This window comes from Haliotis cracherodii, unplaced genomic scaffold (genome assembly GCF_022045235.1).
Source record: "Haliotis cracherodii isolate W230 unplaced genomic scaffold, xgHalCrac1.p SCAF_9, whole genome shotgun sequence".
In the NCBI taxonomy this organism is placed as follows: Eukaryota; Metazoa; Mollusca; class Gastropoda; order Lepetellida; family Haliotidae; genus Haliotis; species Haliotis cracherodii.
The window spans coordinates 2,633,596-2,655,941 of NW_027266343.1; the positions used below are offsets into that span (position 1 = coordinate 2,633,596).

General features: G+C 40.5%; 2 protein-coding genes across 2 annotated transcripts; both read left to right on the plus strand.

Moving 5' to 3' along the window:
* Positions 1-1,434: 1,434 nt before the first annotated feature.
* On the plus strand, positions 1,435-14,382 carry LOC139453108 (uncharacterized). Its single transcript, XM_071234733.1, has 2 exons — positions 1,435-1,493; positions 9,631-14,382. The coding sequence occupies exon 2, from the start codon at positions 9,645-9,647 to the stop codon at positions 12,396-12,398; it is 2,754 nt and encodes a 917-aa protein (XP_071090834.1). The 5' UTR covers positions 1,435-1,493; positions 9,631-9,644; the 3' UTR covers positions 12,399-14,382.
* A 5,185-nt stretch (positions 14,383-19,567) lies between these two features.
* Positions 19,568-21,653, plus strand: LOC139453013 (transcriptional regulator QRICH1-like). Its single transcript, XM_071234639.1, has one exon. The coding sequence runs from the start codon at positions 19,568-19,570 to the stop codon at positions 21,437-21,439; it is 1,872 nt and encodes a 623-aa protein (XP_071090740.1). The 3' UTR covers positions 21,440-21,653.
* The last annotated feature ends 693 nt before the right edge of the window (positions 21,654-22,346 follow it).

Genomic DNA, 22,346 nt, shown 5'->3' on the forward strand with positions numbered 1-22,346 from the left:
TTTATCTTTCATTCTAGTCATCTTCGTGGTCTTGCAGACAAACGGCTGTTTTTGCTGGAACAATGTAATATGGGCCGATGGCCGACGGACGCCTGAATAAAGAGAACTCATACAATTGAATAGCGACGTTTCTGTATATAATCTCGACCCCTTTTCAGATTATCTCAATTACATATCCAACTTCTAAATGCCAAATAACTAATACACATACCAAGTGCCAAAAGACCGCCTCCGTGGTCTAATGGTAGAGCATCCGCCCGGAGAGTGAAATGTCCGGGGTTCGATTCCCGGCCGCGTCACGCCAAAAGACGTTCAAATCTGGTACCTGTTATGCGCTCAGCAAAAAGGGGCTAAAATATGGACTAGTCACCCTTGAGTCAGTAGACTGTGTCTGAGTAGGGTAGTCATGTTAGACTGCGGCATGGTATCTCAGTGGGCTAGCACTAAAACACCCTGGGCCTACCACCCTAAAATCAACTTATACAAAAATACTTGAGTGAGTCTAGGTTTTTAATTGATTAGCTGTCCCAAATATGATTGAGTCCCGTTTCGTTGAAACGATTTTAACAAAAGTTCGTTCTATTCCGAGGATTAGGGGTCGGCAAGTTTTCTACACGACAAAGTGAAACTCTCAGGGTCTTTTCTATTCAAATAACAGCTTTAATCTGGTCATATCTTTTGCCTGGAAATGAAAAGCTTCACTATCAAACGTAAACGCGACAATTCAAGTTCCTGACGCGGTGAGTTGGTGTTTGTGTCGGTGTGTTTGTGTTTGTTTTTGTTTATGGAAATGAGGATGTCAACATTTCCGAATTTGTAAAACAGCTCCCTGTGGTATTTATTCATCTGGTGAGGGGTGAAACAGCCCATAAGTGACGCTAAAACTAACGCAATTCCTTGTGGACCTTTAAAACGTTTAAGGTCTTCATGTTGTATCAATTTCTTTTGTTTGTTTTGTTTGTTTGTTGTTTAACGCCGCACCCAGCTATATGACGGCGGTCTGTAAATAATCGAATCTGGGCCAGACAACCCACTGATTGACATCATGAGCATCAATTTGGATACGATGGCATGCATCAACCAATCATCAAGACTGACCACCTGAGTCTACCTTAGTCGGCTCTTACGACAAACATAGTCCCCTTTTACGACAAGCATGGGTTGGTGAAGACCTATTCTACCCCGGATCTTCACGGGTTGTATCAATTTCTAAATGCTAATTAAACGTCAATATATTTAAAAACGTGAAAATTGAGATCGGTCGTGAAAACTGCTTTCATTCATGTTTAACAAAATGTTTTGCCTCAAAAGAAAATATATGGAAAAAATAACTTCTATACTCAATGACTCCAGCGAACCGAACGTTCCTGATCCTGAATGATATACGCCGTGAGGATAGTAGTACTATTATTAACAGTACAGTCTGACCAGCGAGAGAGATGTAGTACCGCGGGGGAAAATTACGTCGAATTGCTTTGGGGCATACATCGGAGGTTAGTATTATTCAACATTTTAACAGCTGAGTAATTTGTGCATGTTGCATCTTTCTGCTTCTCAAATGATTACAGTGGCCGAAGAATAATTACGATATAATGTTTTGAGTTTATTTGTGATGGGTCCAAACAGATTTATCTCCCTTCGTGATTGCAAACCTTCCGACAATAACACTTTCATTTGGAGATCGAGTTACGTGATCGAAAACTGTTATTTATTAGGGTTTTTTTTAACATATAGCTTGTGTACTATGTGTATTTTGTATCAGAGACTATATCTGTACTGCTAATTCTTTCTCATGACAAGTGATACGGGGTTACCCGTTCGTCAGTCACCTCGTTGTTGACATGTTGACTGTACAGTCATACAAACTTAATTTAGCTGTATCCTAGGTTTGTTTGTTGTTTAAGGCCACACTCAAAATTATGAGAGGGGTCTGTAAATGATCAAATCTGGACCAGACAATCCAGTGATTGACATCACAAGTTTTGATCTACACAATTGGGATACAACGACAATGCGTCAATGAGTCTGACCACTCTATCCAGTTAGTTGTGCTACAGGGATGTACAGGGCACACGTAGGCCTACCTCAGAAATGTATCCTAGCCAAAATTAGAATATAGAAACGTACCTTGTACCCTAAATGGCGGACAAGTCCATATTCCCCAACCCAAAACTGAAATTGGTTCATGTTGTAGTTCTGGTTCGCTTGATTACGAGTGCTACTTATACATGATCTTTGGCCAACAGCTCCCTACCCTTACGTACCATTACAGCCTTGTCAAAGGCATTCAACTTCATGAGATAATCTAAAAGTTCCCCTGACGAACGCATACTGCCATGTTGAATTTATCCGCGGTTTGGCAAACAGGAAGTGAAGAATACCTAGAGAACCGGTTACGCGCATTGCACCCTACGGCAGAATGGACTCATCCTAGGGTAGTTTATGTATTTTGATTTTGGCTAAGGTACATTTCTGTAAACCCCTTAGGTACCTCTTACGACAAGCATGGGTTGCTCAAAACCAGATATTCGTGAGGCATATTCAGGTATCTTTCTGTATACAGAAATATATACTTCCATGAATCGAAATACAGACAACCTGTAATACTTCTGCAAAAAAATGAGGACAGATCCTAATGGTTTAAGTGTATCTGACTGTGTTGTCACAGAAATAGTACCTGTCCAATGGAGTGTTTCCGTTCCTGGTTAATTACACTGTTGGGGTTGTCAGTATGGCTACTACATAGATGAATCCCAGGTACCTTTCTGGATTCCCAGTTATAAACCTACTGGCTGTTTGTGTAACTGGATATGGAGTTTTTAAAATTGTGGTAACGCCTCGCAGGAGGTATTACAACGATTGTAACACCTCACAGGAGGTATTACAACGATTGTAACACCTCGCAGGAGGGCTTATAATCATTGTAAACCCTTGATAGAACAAAAACTACGAACAGCCTACGAGACGCACGTACAGATTTCATGCCATTGTGAGACACACATGCAGATTTCGCACCGTTGAGAAACCCACGTGCTGAGGTCACCGGTTTCATTGAACCGAGTTCACGACTGCAGGCGATATTTCATCTCCGATACAGGTTATGCATTTGAGACTTTATTACAGTTATTTATTTAAAAATGTTGGACAAACCATGTCTCCTTGAGATTACTAGAGATTGTAAACACTCACATTCGGGAACATCCCTCATGTGAGGATTTACAATCTCTAGTACTCCCTCGGAGAAATGGTTTCTCCTACACATATACCAAAGGTACCTTTCTGTATACACAAATATAGCCTAGGTACCTTTCTGTATTCACAAATATACCCCAGATACCTTTCTGTATTCACAAATATACCCCAATTACCTTTCTGTATACACAAATATACCCCAGATACCTTTCTGTATACACAAATATACCCCAGGTACCTTTCTGTATGCACAAATATACTCCAGATACCTTTCTGTATACACAAATACACCCCAGGTACCTTTCTGTATGCACAAATATACTCCAGGTACCTTTCTGTATTCACAAATATACCCCAGATACCTTTCTGTTTTCACAAATATACCCCAGGTACCTTCTCTGTATTCACAAATATACCCCAGGTACCTTTCTGTATACACAAATATACCCCAGGTACTTTTCTCTATGCACAAATATACCCCAGGTACCTTTCTGTATACACAAATATACCCCAGGTACCTTTCTGAATACACAAATATACCCCAGATACCTTTCTGTATGCACAAATATACCCCAGGTACCTTTCTGTATGCACAAATATACCCCAGGTACCTTTCTGTATACACAAATATACCCCAGGTACCTTTCTGTATACACATGTGTACCCCAGGTACCTTTCTGTATGCACAAATATACCCCAGATACCTTTCTGTATACACAAATATACCCCAGGTACCTTTCTGTATGCACAAATATACCCCAGGTACCTTTCAGTATTCACAAATATACCCCAGGTACCTTTCTGTATTCACAAATATACCCCAGATACCTTTCTGTATACACAAATATACACCAGGTACCTTTCTGTATACACAAATATACCCCAGGTACCTTTCTGTATACACAAATATACACCAGGTACCTTTCTGTATACACAAATATACTCCAGGTACCTTTCTGTATACACAAATATACTCCAGATACCTTTCTGTATGCACAAATATACCCCAGGTACCTTTCTGTATACACACATACACCCTAGGTACCTCTCTGTATACACACGTACACCCTAGGTACCTTTCTGTATACACATGTGTACCCCAGGTACCTTTCTGTATGCACAAATATACCCCAGATACCTTTCTGTATACACAAATATACCCCAGGTACCTTTCTGTATACACAAATATACCCCAGGTACCTTTCTGTATGCACAAATATACCCCAGGTACCTTTCTGTATACACACATACACCCTAGGTACCTCTCTGTATACACACGTACACCCTAGGTACCTTTCTGTATACACATGTGTACCCCAGGTACCTTTCTGTATACACAAATATACCCCAGGTACCTTTCTGTATGCACAAATATACTCCAGGTACTTTTCTCTATGCACAAATATACCCCAGGTACCTTTCTGTATACACAAATATACCCCAGGTACCTTTCTGAATACACAAATATACCCCAGATACCTTTCTGTATGCACAAATATACCCCAGGTACCTTTCTGTATGCACAAATATACCCCAGGTACCTTTCTGTATACACAAATATACCCCAGGTACCTTTCTGTATGCACAAATATACCCCAGGTACCTTTCAGTATTCACAAATATACCCCAGATACCTTTCTGTATACACAAATATACCCCAGGTACCTTTCTGTATGCACAAATATACCCCAGGTACCTTTCTGTATACACACATACACCCTAGGTACCTCTCTGTATACACACATACACCCTAGGTACCTTTCTGTATACACATGTGTACCCCAGGTACCTTTCTGTATACACAAATATACCCCAGGTACCTTTTTGTATGCACAAATATACTCCAGGTACCTTTCTGTATACACAAATATACCCCAGGTACTTTTCTGTATTTACAAATATACTCCAGGTACCTTTCTGTATGCACAAATATACCCCAGATACCTTTCTGTATTCACAAATATACCCCAGATACCTTTCTGTATTCACAAATATACCCCAGGTACCTTTCTGTATACACAAATATACCCCAGGTACTTTTCTGTATACAGAAATATACCCCAGGTACCTTTCTGTGTACACAAATATACCCCAGGTACCTTTCTGTATACACAAATATACCCCAGGTACCTTTCTGAATACACAAATATACCCCAGATACCTTTCTGTATGCACAAATATACCCCAGGTACCTTTCTGTATGCACAAATATACCCCAGGTACCTTTCTGTATACACAAATATACCCCAGGTACCTTTCTGTATGCACAAATATACCCCAGGTACCTTTCAGTATTCACAAATATACCCCAGATACCTTTCTGTATACACAAATATACCCCAGGTACCTTTCTGTATGCACAAATATACCCCAGGTACCTTTCTGTATACACACATACACCCTAGGTACCTCTCTGTATACACACGTACACCCTAGGTACCTTTCTGTATACACATGTGTACCCCAGGTACCTTTCTGTATACACAAATATACCCCAGGTACCTTTCTGTATGCACAAATATACTCCAGGTACCTTTCTGTATACACAAATATACCCCAGGTACTTTTCTGTATTTACAAATATACTCCAGGTACCTTTCTGTATGCACAAATATACCCCAGATACCTTTCTGTATTCACAAATATACCCCAGATACCTTTCTGTATTCACAAATATACCCCAGGTACCTTTCTGTATACACAAATATACCCCAGGTACTTTTCTGTATACAGAAATATACCCCAGGTACCTTTCTGTGTACACAAATATACCCCAGGTACCTTTCTGTATACACAAATATACCCCAGGTACCTTTCTGAATACACAAATATACCCCAGATACCTTTCTGTATGCACAAATATACCCCAGGTACCTTTCTGTATGCACAAATATACCCCAGGTACCTTTCTGTATACACAAATATACCCCAGGTACCTTTCTGTATGCACAAATATACCCCAGGTACCTTTCAGTATTCACAAATATACCCCAGATACCTTTCTGTATACACAAATATACCCCAGGTACCTTTCTGTATGCACAAATATACCCCAGGTACCTTTCTGTATACACACATACACCCTAGGTACCTCTCTGTATACACACGTACACCCTAGGTACCTTTCTGTATACACATGTGTACCCCAGGTACCTTTCTGTATACACAAATATACCCCAGGTACCTTTCTGTATGCACAAATATACTCCAGGTACCTTTCTGTATACACAAATATACCCCAGGTACTTTTCTGTATTTACAAATATACTCCAGGTACCTTTCTGTATGCACAAATATACCCCAGATACCTTTCTGTATTCACAAATATACCCCAGATACCTTTCTGTATTCACAAATATACCCCAGGTACCTTTCTGTATACACAAATATACCCCAGGTACTTTTCTGTATACAGAAATATACCCCAGGTACCTTTCTGTGTACACAAATATACCCCAGGTACCTTTCTGTATACACAAATATACCCCAGATACCTTTCTGTATACACAAATATACTCCAGGAACCTTTCTGTATTCACAAATATACCCCATGTACCTTTCTGTTTACACAAATGTACCCCAGGTACCTTTCTGTATTCACAAATATACCCCAGATACCTTTCTGTATACACAAATATACCCCAGGTACTCTTCTGTATACACAAATATACCCCAGGTACCTTTCTGTATTCACAAATATACCCCAGGTACCTTTCTGTATACACAAATATACCCCAGGTACCTTTCTGTATACACAAATATACCCCAGATACCTTTCTGTATACACAAATATACCCCAGATACCTTTCTGTATACACAAATATACCCCAGGTACCTTTCTGTATGCACAATAAACCCCAGGTATCTTTCTGTATACACAAATATACCCCAGGTACCTTTCTGTATACACAAATATACTCCAGGTACCTTTCTGTATGCACAAATATACCCCAGATACCTTTCTGTTTTCACAAATATACCCCAGGTACCTTTCTGTTTTCACAAATATACCCCAGGTACGTTTCTGTATGCACAAATATACCCCAGGTACCTTTCTGTATACACACATACACCCTAGGTACCTCTCTGTATACACAAATATACCCCAGGTACCTTTCTGTATTCACAAATATACCCCAGGTACGTTTCTGTATGCACAAATATACCCCAGGTACCTTTCTGTATACACACGTACACCCCAGGTACCTTTCTGTATACACAAATATACTCCAGGTACCTTTCTGTATACACACATACACCCTAGGTACCTCTCTGTATACACAAATATACCCCAGGTACCTTTCTGTATTCACAAATATACCCCAGGTACGTTTCTGTATGCACAAATATACCCCAGGTACCTTTCTGTATACACACGTACACCCTAGGTACCTCTCTGTATACACACGTACACCCTAGGTACCTTTCTGTATACACATGTGTACCCCAGGTACCTTTCTGTATACACAAATATACCCCAGATACCTTTCTGTATACACAAATATACCCCAGGTACCTTTCTGTATACACAAATATACCCCAGGTACCTTTCTGTATTCACAAATATACCCCAGATACCTTTCTGTATGCACAAACATACCCCAGGTACCTTTCTGTATTCACAAATATACCCCAGGTACCTTTCTGTATTCACAAATATACCCCAGGTACCTTTCTGTATGCACAAATATACCCCAGGTACCTTTCTGTATACACACATACACCCCAGATACCTTTCTGTATACACAAATATACCCCAGGTACCTTTCTGTATGCACAAATATACCCCAGGTACCTTTCTGTATTCACAAATATACCCCAGATACCTTTCTGTATACACAAATATACCCCAGGTACCTTTCTGTATACACAAATATACCCCAGGTACCTTTCTGTATTCACAAATATACCCCAGGTACGTTTCTGTATGCACAAATATACTCCAGGTACCTTTCTGCATACACAAATATACCCCAGGTACCTTTCTGTATACACAAATATACCCCAGGTACCTTTCTGTATACACAAATATACCCCAGATACCTTTCTGTATTCACAAATATACCCCAGATACCTTTCTGTGTACACAAATATACTCCAGGTACCTTTCTGTATACACAAATATACCCCAGGTACCTTTCTGTATACACAAATATACCCCAGGTACCTTTCTGTATACACAAATATACCCCAGGTACCTTTCTATATACACAAATATACCCCAGGTACCTTTCTGTATACACAAATATACCCCATGTACCTTTCTGTATACACAAATATACCCCATGTACCTTTCTGTATACACAAATATACCCCAGGTACCTTTCTATATACACAAATATACCCCAGGTACCTTTCTGTATACACAAATATACCCAAGGTACCTTTCTGTATACACTAATATACCCCATGTACCTTTCTGTATACCTTAGTTTACCCCAAACTTGGCAATGTGTACAACACTGGAGTCAGGATGTGTCTAGTTTCGCACATATGAGTTTCATGGTGACAATATGACTTGTATTTTTACTTCTTACCCCTACCAGAACTATTCAGAGAATTTTAATCAGATCAGATCGTGGATGTGATTTGATAAGGTCTGAAGTACAGCCATTATTGAACTTATAAGGGGTTACCATTCAGGAAGTTGAGGCTAGGCAGTGGTTTGGTGGATTGTGAAAGTAATAATTGTCTTGTCTCCCACAATGCATGAATATAGCATTTTTGTCAATGTCTAATACTGGTACGCTGTCTGGTCATGTTTGTCTGAGGACCTGGTTTGAGAGTAAATCAAACATGCATGCAAAATGGTTGAGGAATCGAACAAGAGGAGGCTTTGGTGGCAGAAACACAACATTGCAAGTTGTGAGTCAGGTCGAAAGGTGTGTTTAATGTTTTGTTCAGCAATAACCATGATAAACACAAAATCTTTGAATATTGGGACTAATGAAAAGTTATCTTGATTGTTATTTTTTAAATCGTGATTGTCCGTAAACCCAGCAGTTAAAAATGTCCCCTGAAACACTGTTGCACATGTGTCATGTCTGTAGTCATTAAGTGATTAAGCATATATTATAAATTCTGCAGTCTGGTTTGGATGATGAAATCTTTTCAGAGACCAACACCAACATATTTTTCTTTTGTGTGCAAGAGATGTTAGATTTTAAGCCAAACATGGACCTTAAAGACTGATATACATCTAATGCTGTTATTATCATGATGAAATTGTGGCGGACATGTCTGGAGCATGGCTCTATGGTCAGAAAATCACAGATGGGCCATTGTGGCTGAACATGCCAAAAGTGAAAGAAAAACAAATCCTGGAAAAAGACGCTTGCATGGCCGCTTGTGATGGATTGTGTATGGATTGCTGAAACCCTGAGAACATTCCATGATATATCTACAAAAGGATTTAATTTGTGATTTTTCTGTTCCTAGGAAGAAGAGCAAGAATGGAGAAGCAATACTCTGTGCAGTTCTTTACCTCCTTTATAGAGAAGCTTCAAGGATTGTGTAGAAACTCTCTTGACTTCAATCAGAGTGTGGACGTCAGCGGTTACTTGTGTTTGGAGATTGACAACATGAAGAAGGAGAGATACGTCCTCAGTGAACTGCTACAGAGCAGTGGTAATGTGGTCAGTGAGAGCTACTGCACAAAGGCGTTTAAAACCTCCCGCCCTATAAATCCAGGCCGACCTCAACCAATGATGGCCAGGAATACTATGAACATTCCATCAAATAGGGACAACGTTCATCAGCATAATCAAAACAGAAGAAGATCCCGACCAGACTCCACAGCTGCTGAGAATCCAAATGTGCCATCAAAAGTTCGTAGATCAGTTGATGTCATTGAAGTCATTGATGACAATGACCAGTTGCCAGGGAGAGACACCATGAATTCATCTGGTCAGAGTTACCAGTCGAACTCAAGGCAAGGGCAGAGATGGTCAACAGGCAGGGAGATGTCCAGTGGGCAAAGACCACCTCAGAGCCAAGTTAAAAGATCACCTATAAATCAAAACAAACAAAAGGAACAGTATAGTGCCATGATGAGACAACAGGGGCAATATGGCACCATGGGTAAACCACAGGATTCATTTGGTGCCACAATCAGGCAGCAGGAACAAATGGCTCCCAGGAACAGGCATCAGGAACAATTGGGTGCCAGGAACAAACAGCAGGAACATTATGGTGCCATTAACAGACTACAGGAACAATTTGGTGCCATTAGCAGACAGCAAGGACAGTTTAGTGCCATGAACAGCCCCCAAGGACAGTATAGCGCCTATAGCAGACAGCAAGGGCAGCTTGGCGCCATGAACAGCCAGCAAGGGCAGCTTGGCGCCATGAACAGCCAGCAAGGGCAGCTTGGCGCCATGAACAGCCAGCAAGGGCAGCTTGGCGCCATGAACAGCCAGCAAGGGCAGCTTGGCGCCATGAACAGCCAGCAAGGGCAGCTTGGCGCCATGAACAGGCAGCAGGGACAGCTTGGCGCCATGAACAGGCAGCAAGGACAACTTGGCGCCATGAACACACAACAGGGACAACTTGGCAGCATTAACAGCCAACAAGGACAGATTGGTGCCATTAACAGCCAACTGGGACCATATAGTGCCATTAACAGATTGCAAGAACAATTTGGTGCAACGAATAGACAGCAGGGACAAGTTGGTTCCATGAACAGACCAAGACCTGATCCCTTAGTGCAGCAGGCACAACAGAGGACTATGTCAATGACAGCAGTTAGTCCCACGCAACACTCTCCTATTCAGGACCCTAGAACCCAGAGCACTCAGCAAAATGTAAATGTCCAAGGTAACATAGAACAGTTCAATGTTCAGAGACCTCCTCCTACTCCTCCTGTGTCTGCCAGTGAACAGATTGTTAGGGTAAAGTGTGAGTTTGGTGCTAACGAGGGATTGAATACTAGTAATACAGCATCAGTTCCAGCACCAGCACCAGCACCAGCACCAGCTCCAGCTCCAGCATCAGCTCCAGCATCAGCTCTAGCACCAGCCCCAGCATCAGCTCCAGCTCCTACTCCTCCTGTTCTTGCTCCTGCTCAGAAAGTTGGACAAAGTTTGTCATCGTCTGAGGGAAGCTCTCAGCCAGCTGCCTCGTCCAACAGTACAACTGAAGATGCCAGCTCAAAGTTAAGTAAGGAAGAAACATTGTCTGGAGCACCTGAAGAAGTGGCTGTGAGAATAAAGCAGGAACCTGTTGCATATTCTCCTAAGCCAGTACCAGGTTTGAATGAAGATGAAGTTATCGATCTGGACTTGTTTGATGATGACCTTGACAACAGTCATCCCGAGTCCTCCTCAGAAAGTGGCCAAGATGACCAGACAGCCCTGGCTAAAGACTATGGTGTACCTAACAAAACTGTCCCTAGGAAGGAAGATCAGTGGAACCTTGGAACAAAGAAAGTGGTAGATTATGCTGTCCGACAGTTTAAGAAGTATCATTTCAATAAGTCAGGTGTAGATGTGGACATGTTGACTGTGGAAACTCCCAAGCTTGACAGTCTCTTACTGGACTTCTTCCAGGGTGTAAGGAAGGGAAATGGTGAGGAGTTAACAGCAAGGACTTTGAAAAATGTGCAGATACACCTTGACATGCATTTAAGGGAGAACAAATACCCTTACTCAATAGAAAAAGATGATGCGTTCATGGCGTCGAGAGACTTTTTGAAGAACAAACTTGATCTAAGTAAGACTGGGAGACATATGCTGGTTCCAATTGATGACAATGAAATTGAAACATTGTTCCAGAGACAGGTACTTGGGGATCAGAATCCCGACTCACTCATTAGCACGATGTGGTTCCTCAACTCCAAGTACCTCGGTGTCAGGCGTCCTGCAGATCACTACAACCTGAGATGGGGAGATATTCGCTTATGTACAGATGAAATGGGTATTGAATACATCCAGCGTCAAATGAAGGGTTCATATTCGCTTAAAGTGTTTGCAAAAGCACAAACCCCATCTAGATGCTTTGTGAATTTGTATAAGAAGTACTGGACGTTAAGGCCACAAGATGCTTTGTTGGACTCATCCCCATTTTATCTGAACTTTAACACGGGACCAAATTACCCACCACCCGAGCTTTGGTTCTTTAGTGACGCCTTGTCTTGGTCCCAGTTTTCTAGTGAATGGAAGAGAATTCTCACAGCTGGTGGCCTGCCTCCAAATAAGAAGCCATGCTGACCTTGAACTTAAGTGGGATGGATGCTTGTGCAGAGGTCATTTTAGAGGCTGTGCCATTGAGCGTACTTGCTTTTTAAATGGGTTCCAGTTGTCTAAGGACCGGTTGTGTGTCAGATGTGGTCATCGGTATGATTCCCTGGTCCTCATTGATCATGTTTAAAATATTGCTGGCCAGGTTGGCTAGCTAGGCTTAATAGTTACTAGCCAGTATCAAATTTCACTAGCAGTATCAGCATTTAGCCATGGCCATCTTGTAAGAAATTTCCATTCCCCACCTGTTTTTTCATATTCTCGTTCCTCTCCATCACTCATTTTCCCCTCCCCTTTGGACTCTGCATTCTCACCCTGCTTGTTGAGTGATAGAGTCAGCTTAGGATTAGGTTGCCCTGAACAGTGATATCACAGCAAGCCAGCTTGATACCCAGCTTGATCTAGGTCTAATACGATTTCAATTTTGGATGAAACCCACCAGCACAGGTATGGTGCTGACAAATCTAGAAAACATAATCAGGACGAATCTGGCAGTTGAACCCATGACCCACTGGCACAGCAAATTGCTTCGGTAACTGGGCCACCCTTTTCCATCCTTGTTTTCATTTTGTTGTTGTGAAATAATCTTTTCTGTCACATGACCAGTGATTGTGCAGAGAAGTCACAAACTCTCAAAGTCCACAAAGCATAATACCAATGACCCAATTAGTTGCCTCATTGAAATTTAAAACAACGAAACTTGTTCAACTAAATTTGGAAGAAATATTACAAATAATATATTATTATAATAAACAATATTCCTTTACTAACATCTTTCTGTTGAGGTTGTATTACCATGGTTAACTGAAATACAAGTTACCCATGGCGATCCGGGGTAGAATAGGTCTTTAGCAACTCATGCTTGTCATAAAAGGTGACAAACAGGATCGCGTGGTCAGACTCGCTGACTTGGTTGATGCATGTCATCGTATCCCAATTGCGTAGATCAATACTCATGATGTCAATCACTGGATTGTCTGGTCCAGACTCGATTATTTACAGACCATCGTCTTACAGCTGGAATATTGCTGAGTGCAGCGTTAAACAACAAACAGACAAACAAACAAAATAAAAGTACGTTTGTGTGTGTGGCGTCAATTATGCAGAATAATTTTTATTTGAATTGAATCAAGAATGTTGTATGTGCATTTCATATTTTTTATCCGGGCCATATTTTCATGAAACTGACAGCCCTCCATGGGTCTGTTAATATAAAAAAGTCTACAAGTGTATACAGATTTCCACGTTGTTCGTCTTAGAGTAACAGTGGTACGTTTAAAGTCACTTCCTGGTGCCTGGTACTTAGAAATAAGGGCTGGGACAAGTCCAGATTTACTACCCGGGTACCTGACCCCCTATTACCCGACCCTACCCAGATACCCACTGTAGCGTCAAGACTTGGGTACAAAATGTCCGATTAGGAGTTGGTTTTTCGTACTCCTGGCCAAAAGTATTTAGGTACATATATAAAACAATCTGGTCATGCATACAATGAAGCTGACTGAAGCTGTATATCCACTTAAAACATATTAAAGTCAGTAGGAATGTGTGTATATGCAGAAAGATATGCAAACATTAGCGACTTGTAGGTAACCATGGAGTTGTGAATTTTTGTCATGAAACAATATATCATGTGACTAACCACATGTCCGGGTAGTCCTGTGGGTACCCAGGTCCTACCAACCCGACCCAAGTTACCAGTTCCGGCCCTATTAGAAATCTTATTTTTATAACAAAAACACCTTGTGTCAATGTTTTTTATATGCAGTCAGTTATCAATGTACTTTCTCTCGTTTAAACTAGACAATCAAATGGACAAATGACACAAGGAGACGCTTCATGCTCAGTATTATTAACCCCTTAAAACTTGATATGTCACTCCACATGTAACATGTGTAATGTTTATTAAGTTATATGTATGTTTTCATTGATATGCCAAAGATCATGACTTTGTATGTCTATGGGCCCGTGGCCTTAGAACTTCTGAATAAACTCATTATTATAAAGGGGCGGTCGGGTAGCCTAGTGGTTAAAGCGTTGGATCGTCACGCCGAAGACCCGGGTTCGATTCCCGACATGGGTACAATGTGTGAAGCCCTTTTCTGGTGTCCCCCGCCGTGATATTGCTGGAATATTGCTAAAAAAAGCGGCGTAAAACCATACTCACTCACTCACTCACTCATTATTATAAAATTAGGCCACGCCCACCAACAGACTACTGATTCTTGATAATTAAATCTGCGAGGCTTGTGTTGTCTACGTTTTTTTGTGTTTACGATTAATTAAGCAGCCTGTGAAGTTATCATTGTTGATGTATTTATTTATAAGAATTGTCTTTAATATGTTTTTCGTCTTTGAGGTATTTTAATTACTTTCAAGCTTCTTTTTTTGTCAAATTTTGCACTAGAAAGATGCTCAAACATTTAACAAGTGATTCAAACACACAAAATATAAATCCTACAATATGAGTTTGTATTCATATTTGAGAAGGAAATGGGTATGTTTTAACTAATTTTGTTATTTTAGCAGCAGAATTTTGGTAATTTTACTGCGAAGTTTGATAATTTGACCGTAGGATTCTTCTGAGACTGCTCACCAATTCAAGAGACTGAGCCAAATGTATCTACTTATTCAACTTAACCAGGCAGGGCTCGATTTAAGGAACTTGACTTACCATGCACCAGGTACACGATGACAGAAAAACCAAGTTGCACCAAACAAAACCTGGTTGCACCCAGGTCCTATATAAAGTTGAAACATACAGGCATTAACTACTTGTCTAAATAAAAAACATCTCAGATCTCTGATGACTGTTTCATTATTTTACATAAATTAATAACATATTGTTGTGAAACATTATAGGAACATGTGCACATAATCTTCAAGTACCCACAGTTCGATGATGTCAAGCCCAAGAAAGCATGACAAAGTACACTGAACACAGGGATTAGTGATGTAGTATGGTAAAAAAAGCCTAGAGGTATTTAGTGTGTATTAAGGGTCAGTCAGATATTTGAAATTTGTTGACATGCACTATGTCTTGAGCGAGCCTTGGCGAGCTAAATACATAGTGTTTATTCCTAATACAGGATATTTACCATCCCCAAACACACAAGCGTGATAACCTCTTTATCATATAATGTCATTCTTTAATTCTGCGCTTTAAAATCGCTTTCCCTCTCTCAACAAACATTACCGAAACATTGTGAGTTTTCATGGAATGCGCGCATTAATATTTATTACTTCACAGGGTAAGTGATGTGTCAGTCGGACAGTGACTGTAGCCAATATAGTTCCAACTGAAATCTGTTTCTTATACAGTGGCGAAGCAACATATACGCAAAACAACAGTTGTTTTTAATTGCCTTTCGCGGGAATCCATCGGTCTGTCAGCTAGAGTAACTGCCCTTTGTCAAAGGGAAGCTACTCTAACCCTAGTCTATGAGACATCACGGCCACGGTCGGACGTTGTTGACACTCTGTCTGTCCTGTTATAACGTTAAGAAGTGTAGTCAGATGTATACACAGCGACAAAACAAAACTAGGTAACAATTCAAACATATTTCGGCAAAATCCAACTACTTTTATATGACCCCAATGGATATAATTTTTATCCGTTGGCTTTATCCTGCCGAGAAACCTACCCATTATGTGATAAACATAAATATTAGGTTCCACATATATTTATTCAATAATGGGTTGCACTGGTGCATGTTTTAATATAGGTAAATCAAGCCCTGCCAACTCATGTGATTCAAACATTTTCATCACATTTAACATGTTTAACGTGTTTTATGAGCGCATAATTACATTGCTGTTAGCATTTTGAGGTTTACAAGTCCAATTGGGCCCACTGTACCCCATGCTTGTCATAATGATATTATCATGGTAATGACGTAAAGTTATCACAATGTTTTACATGACTGAATGTGTGTTATCATTCAACAAAAGCATCATAAAATGGAGTTGTCCAACATTGCCGATTACGGATTGTCATCATTATTTAAATACCGGTAAAAGTTTGTATAGCTTCGTACAAAAGGTTGATATCTCATACAAGAAATAAACAACTCATGGTTGTTGTTTACTGTACAATAAAACAATGCCGAGAGAATAAACCACTCGGGGCTGCACCCCTCATGGTATATTCTCCCTATATTGTGCGATAAACAACTCCCACTTGTCATTTTTTTCTTAAATAGATAGAGACTTGGTCAAGATTTCAATTTTAAGTAATCATGTCATATTTCCTGCTGGTCCAATGGAGAGATAGGTCAAAGTTTATGGGTACAAGGCCCATTTTACAAGTACATTACTGGAAATTACCAGTAAACGGAAACCAACGGACCTCGTTGTTCATTGTATCGACCACTAGTTTGACAAGCTGAGACGAGATTATTCACAGGCTGCTGTGTTATCCCTGAAATGTTGCTGACTAATATTTGATGATGAAATGATCAAATTGCCAGGAATCATCTACAAATGTACCTGTATCTATTTTGTCAAGTTTTTCTACTACAAGAATCCATTGTACATTTTGTGTAGTTTTACAATAGATTACATTAATGTAATATATTTTGATGATTCACAATAAGTAAATAAAATTTAATGTTTTAAGATAGTGTCTAGTTATTTTCTCTCTGAACATGGTGAACCTGTAAACAAAGACTTCTACATCAAGACATCAGCTAGAAGGATTTTTCAAGATATACAGTTGCCTAACTGCTGGCTTTTTCTGGTTCCATTTCTTATGTCTCTCGCTTTCTCCCAAAGAGAGGGGAGACATATTGTTTTTGGTTTGTTCTCGTTGCTGTTTGCATCGTTCAACACATTTCAATGAAACTTGGCATATGCATTGCTCATCAGATTAACTTGTGCCTTTTGCTATTTTGAATTTTTTCTCAATTTTATTTTCTAATGTTTCCTTGGAAACTATTTCAACTTAATCTCAAATGAGGATAGGGGTCATTTCCGTGCCATAACTTGAAAACCATTCAACAATTTTCAACGAAACTTTGTATATGCATTGCGCATTTGAACTGGTGACTTTTGTTATTTTAAAAACAAATTTGTTACAATATCATATACCTTATTTGTTGTAATAAGTGCTCCTTGCACTTAGAAACTGACAGGGGCACACTTATTAAAATCATATGGAAGTTAAATTTGTTGTCAGAGTTAAAGCGCTAGAAAAAAGACTTGAAAGAGAATGGTTTCATGCAGAAGTATTCATTAGTTTGGGTGGTAAATTGTTTCCACTGAAACATAAGAAAAGAAAATTTTGAAGTGAAAAATGGGTAACTTTGTGGCCATGCTGTAAACAAGTGTCAGCTGACCTGGCGAGGGCTAACAACTGATACTGTTCAGTTTAATTAAAGTATCAGGACACTGGCTGTAGGGAAGTGACCGGAGGGGCACCTTGCAGTCGTACGACATATGACAGATATTGATCTGTATAATGAATTTAAATAATGCGTGGGAATTAAATGGTGATAAACTTCGAACCTGAAAGGTATTCAGGATATTAGACTGATAATATAAAATATACTGATGCTATCGCAATTATTAAATATTTAGTCAAGTGCTATATAAGCACGGCCTCACAGAGGCAAGGTCAGTCTTGGTTTGTGAGTCACACTAGATGTAGTCAACTGAAAGTGGTAGGAGGCATGGTCCAGAGGGGAAAGTGTTTGTGAAAGAAGTTAGTAAACTCTTGCAGAGTTTCTTGGAGTTCCTGCCTTTATTGACACTCTGACAATAATTATATAATTCTTGAGGTATTCCTGTTAAACTGCGGCATGGTATCTCAGTGAGCTAGCACTATAAATCGGCATCAGTCCGGACTAGTACAAGCAGCCACACAAACACACACATGTACATGCTCGTCGCTATATAAGTTCAATAATATTACACATGCCCTGTCTACACAACTGTATTTAGGGGAGCATGAATGCATTAGTAGATGAAAATAGGGTACATCCACGACAAGGAACTGAGGAAGGGTCACTCTTGCATTGATGGCTCATGGCAGGGTCTTATATCTGCTTCTTCTTAATCAGTTAGCATCCTTCATACCAGGCCTGGATGGCCCAGTCGTCTAAGGCGCAACAATTCACTGTGAGTTATGTCCCATGGGCACGCTAGAAACCTACTATTGTCTGTTAAATCCCAGTTTGCCCTGATTATGTTTCTAGGTTTGTCGGCACAAAACCCCTGCTTGTGGGTTTCAGCGAACTGATAACGCCTGCATCACTTCGGGTTTCCTCCAAAATTAAACAGACACACAGTGATGTAACTGGAATGCTGTTCAAAGCGGCATTAAACTCACTCACTCACTCACTCACTCACTCACTCACTCACTGGTTGATAGTGTGGTATGATACCCCTACAGAGTGGATTGTTGCTCATTATATCAATCAATGGATTGTCTGGTCCAGACTTGATTATTTACAGGCAGGTATCATATAGCTGGAACAAAGCTGAGTGTGCTGTTAAACACAAAGAAAACTACCAAATCATGATATCTCTTATCACCCGATTGTAAGGACTATTGGAGCATGTTTTGACCAACAAGTTCCTTAGGCAGTGCTATAATTTTACTTGGACATACACAACTGGGTGGTCTAGGGGACCCCCAATACATAATATCAAGGGCTCTTCCAGGAAATATGAAGGTCCTGTAAAGTAACAAAATGGAATAGTGTACTGTACTGTATGATGTAATAATTATTATATTTATAGGACCTCTATACTTCTTGTTTAGAATTTAGTACAAAAGAATATTATTGTTTGTTTTTGTATACCTCCATTCTATACATTTGTGCATACTGGCCATACATTTCTGCATCGAGTCAAACCGTGCAGATCAATTTGCTGTTCTGATTTGTCTCCCTTAGTATTGTATGGATCCTCTGTTTGAACAAGAATTGCCATGAATATGATCATTGCATTGTCAGCACCAAACCTGTCCTCATGAGTTTCACCAAGTGGTCAGTATCAGTAACTTGCATGACTTTGAACTTGTTAGGATTTACGCCCCCATCACCCTGTTCAAAGTGACGTAACACTCACTTGTATTTAATTCAACTTCACTGACAATGTTCTGTTTTTTCCTCTTTCAGCTCCGTACAAAAGGAACCATGGAAAAGAAGTTCTCAGAACAGTTCTTTGCCTCCTTTGTGGAGAGTATTCAAGACGTGTGTCGCAACTACATCCACTTCAGTCAGTTTGTGGAGGTCAGTGGCTATGTATGGGTGGAGATTGACAACATGAAGAAGGAGAGATACGTCCTCAGTGAACTGCTACAGAGCAGTGGTAATGTGGTCAGTGAGAGCTACTGCACAAAGGCACTACAGTCAGCAAGACTAGTGCAAGACACTCCTGAGTTGAACCAGGCTGCACCTGAAACAATGGCCTTCCAGACTCGACATCCTGCCCAGACTGGACATCAAGCAGCACCAGCACCAGCAGGTCAGGCTCAGCTCCACCGAGGGACGGAAAACAGCCATAATAATGAGAAAAGGCGGCAGTCATGGGTTGAGGCATCTGATGGAGATGCTCGGCCGCGTGAGAAGATGAGGAGGCCGAATGTAGTGATTGAGATCTGTGACAATGATGAACCCCAGTCCTGGTCAATCAAAAACGAAGTCCCATCATGTCAGTCTGATTTTTCTGCAATGTCCTCACAGAGACAGAACTTTGACGAAAGACCAGCGACATCCTCAAATTATGCAAGGGTTAATAGGACATCTGTTAGTCAAACAATGTCTCCAAGTGCCACCGATGGTAGAAGTTACAGTGACAGTGGTCAGCTGAATGTTCAAAGGACATCAACTTTGGCCAGCAACCAAGAATATTACCCAGATGACTCCATGGCCGAGTCAGGTTTCTGTTCAGAGACACAACAGTCTTATTTCGGAAGTCCCATGGAGGGCCACAGTTACATGCCCCAGGAGCCGGATCTCACAGCCAACCTGATGATGCCCGACACAGAGGACCTCCTCAACTTCCCTCAAGAGTCTCCCCGGGATGACAAGCAGAGGGTGAAGCTGGAGGTGTTCAGTTCCTCATCCAGCACAATAGATGATGATGAGATCATTGACCTGGATCTGTTTGAGGATGTTCTTGAGGATATTCAGCCATCATATGAATTTCAAGATGCCACATCACCTAGGTCCCAGACCGATGACCCTGCAGGTAGAAAGCATGGTACGATAAGTCCTGGATCTGCCCAGGTTATTAAATCTGCTGTTAAACAGTTCCAAAGATTCTGCCAGGAAAAGTATGACCGAGACATAAATCTGTTTTCATTATCACATGACCAACTTGATGGAGTGCTCTTGGATTTCTTTCAAGGAGCTAGGAAGAAAAAGGGAGGTGAGTTTTCATCCCGATCTTTGAAGAATGTGCAGATCCATTTAGACATGTATTTAAGGGATGGTGGGTACCCCTATTCCATATCAAAAGATGAAGAGTTTAAGTCATCTAGAGACTTCATCAAATCGAAGCTGGAAGAGATGGGGAAGTATGTGAAAAGTCAGAAGCATGTTCCTGTTGATGATTCAGATATTGAACAGTTGTTTCGATCAAAGCAGTTTGGAGTTCATTGTCCAGAGGCCATTGTAAATTCCATGTGGTTCCTCAACTCCAAGTATTTTGCTTTAAGACGTCCGCTGGATCATTTCAACATGAAGTGGGGCGACATTTCTCTGAAAGCCAGCAATGATGGAAGGCAGTATATAGAACGCAAAATAAATGACTCTTTTTCTCTCAAGGTTTTTGCCAAACCACAGAGTCCGTCCAGGTGCTTTGTCAACATATACAAGCAGTACTTTTACAGAAGACCCCAAGAAACTTTGGATATGGAATCTCCATTTTACCTCTCCTTCTGCAGAAAACCGACATCGGATGTGTGGTTTGTGACAGAACAGATGACGTGGTCTCGAATGGCAGGAATGTGGCGGAAACTGGTCTCGACAGCTGGTCTGTCTGCGAACAAAAAAATAATGTGATTCATCAAGCCATTTAATCAGCAGTGCCATCAATACTTAAATCAACCCCGAGGAGATTCCAGTTTAGAACTGGTCCCCAGCTACCGGTGCTGTCGTAAGACAAATTTTAATTTTGAATGGATCTGGTGGTCAGTCTGAGTGACTTGGTTGATTGTAGCTCATAATATCAATCACTGGATTGATTGGTCCAGACTTGATTATTTATATGCCAACATCATATAAGTGAATTGTTTATCATGTTGATGTGTGAGGCATTATCCAAACAAATATACAGACGAATTAACATGTTCAACTGGGGAAAGAATCCTGCTGAATACCATAATAACATTTTGCTTGTGTTTGTTATCAAACTAAGCCAAAACCAGTATCTCATTTCCACAGACCACACAATGAATCTTATAAATACAATGCTCAATTTGGTGTTCATATTTTGCTAAATCAATTAGTTGTAGCTGATTCTATGCATAATACATTTCAAATAAAGAGTTCTGGGCCCACTTGCACAAAGCGATCTTAGCGCTAAGATGATCATAACTCCCATACTTCAACATAGGCTTACAATAGTCATAGCGCTAAGATCGCCTTGTGCAAGTGGGCCCTGTCCCAGTCTTTGATACTCACTTTGACTGTGGAGAGTTATCCCCCTTAGTCTTCTCAAAGGATTCAAAGTTTGAAAATATAAAGGAAATAATTATGGTGCAAGGATTGTCCAAAAGGCTTTTCTGTGGAATATGTTTCAGTCATTGTGGTCCTGACGGCTTCTGTGGTCTAGCGACTGCCCGGAGAGCGAAAGATCTGTGGTTTGATCCTGGCCGCGTCATAGCACAACACGTTAAAGATAGTACTTGCTGCCCTGTCAGGCGGCCAGCATTGAATGGATAAAATAAGGATTCAGTTTACTGTCTGA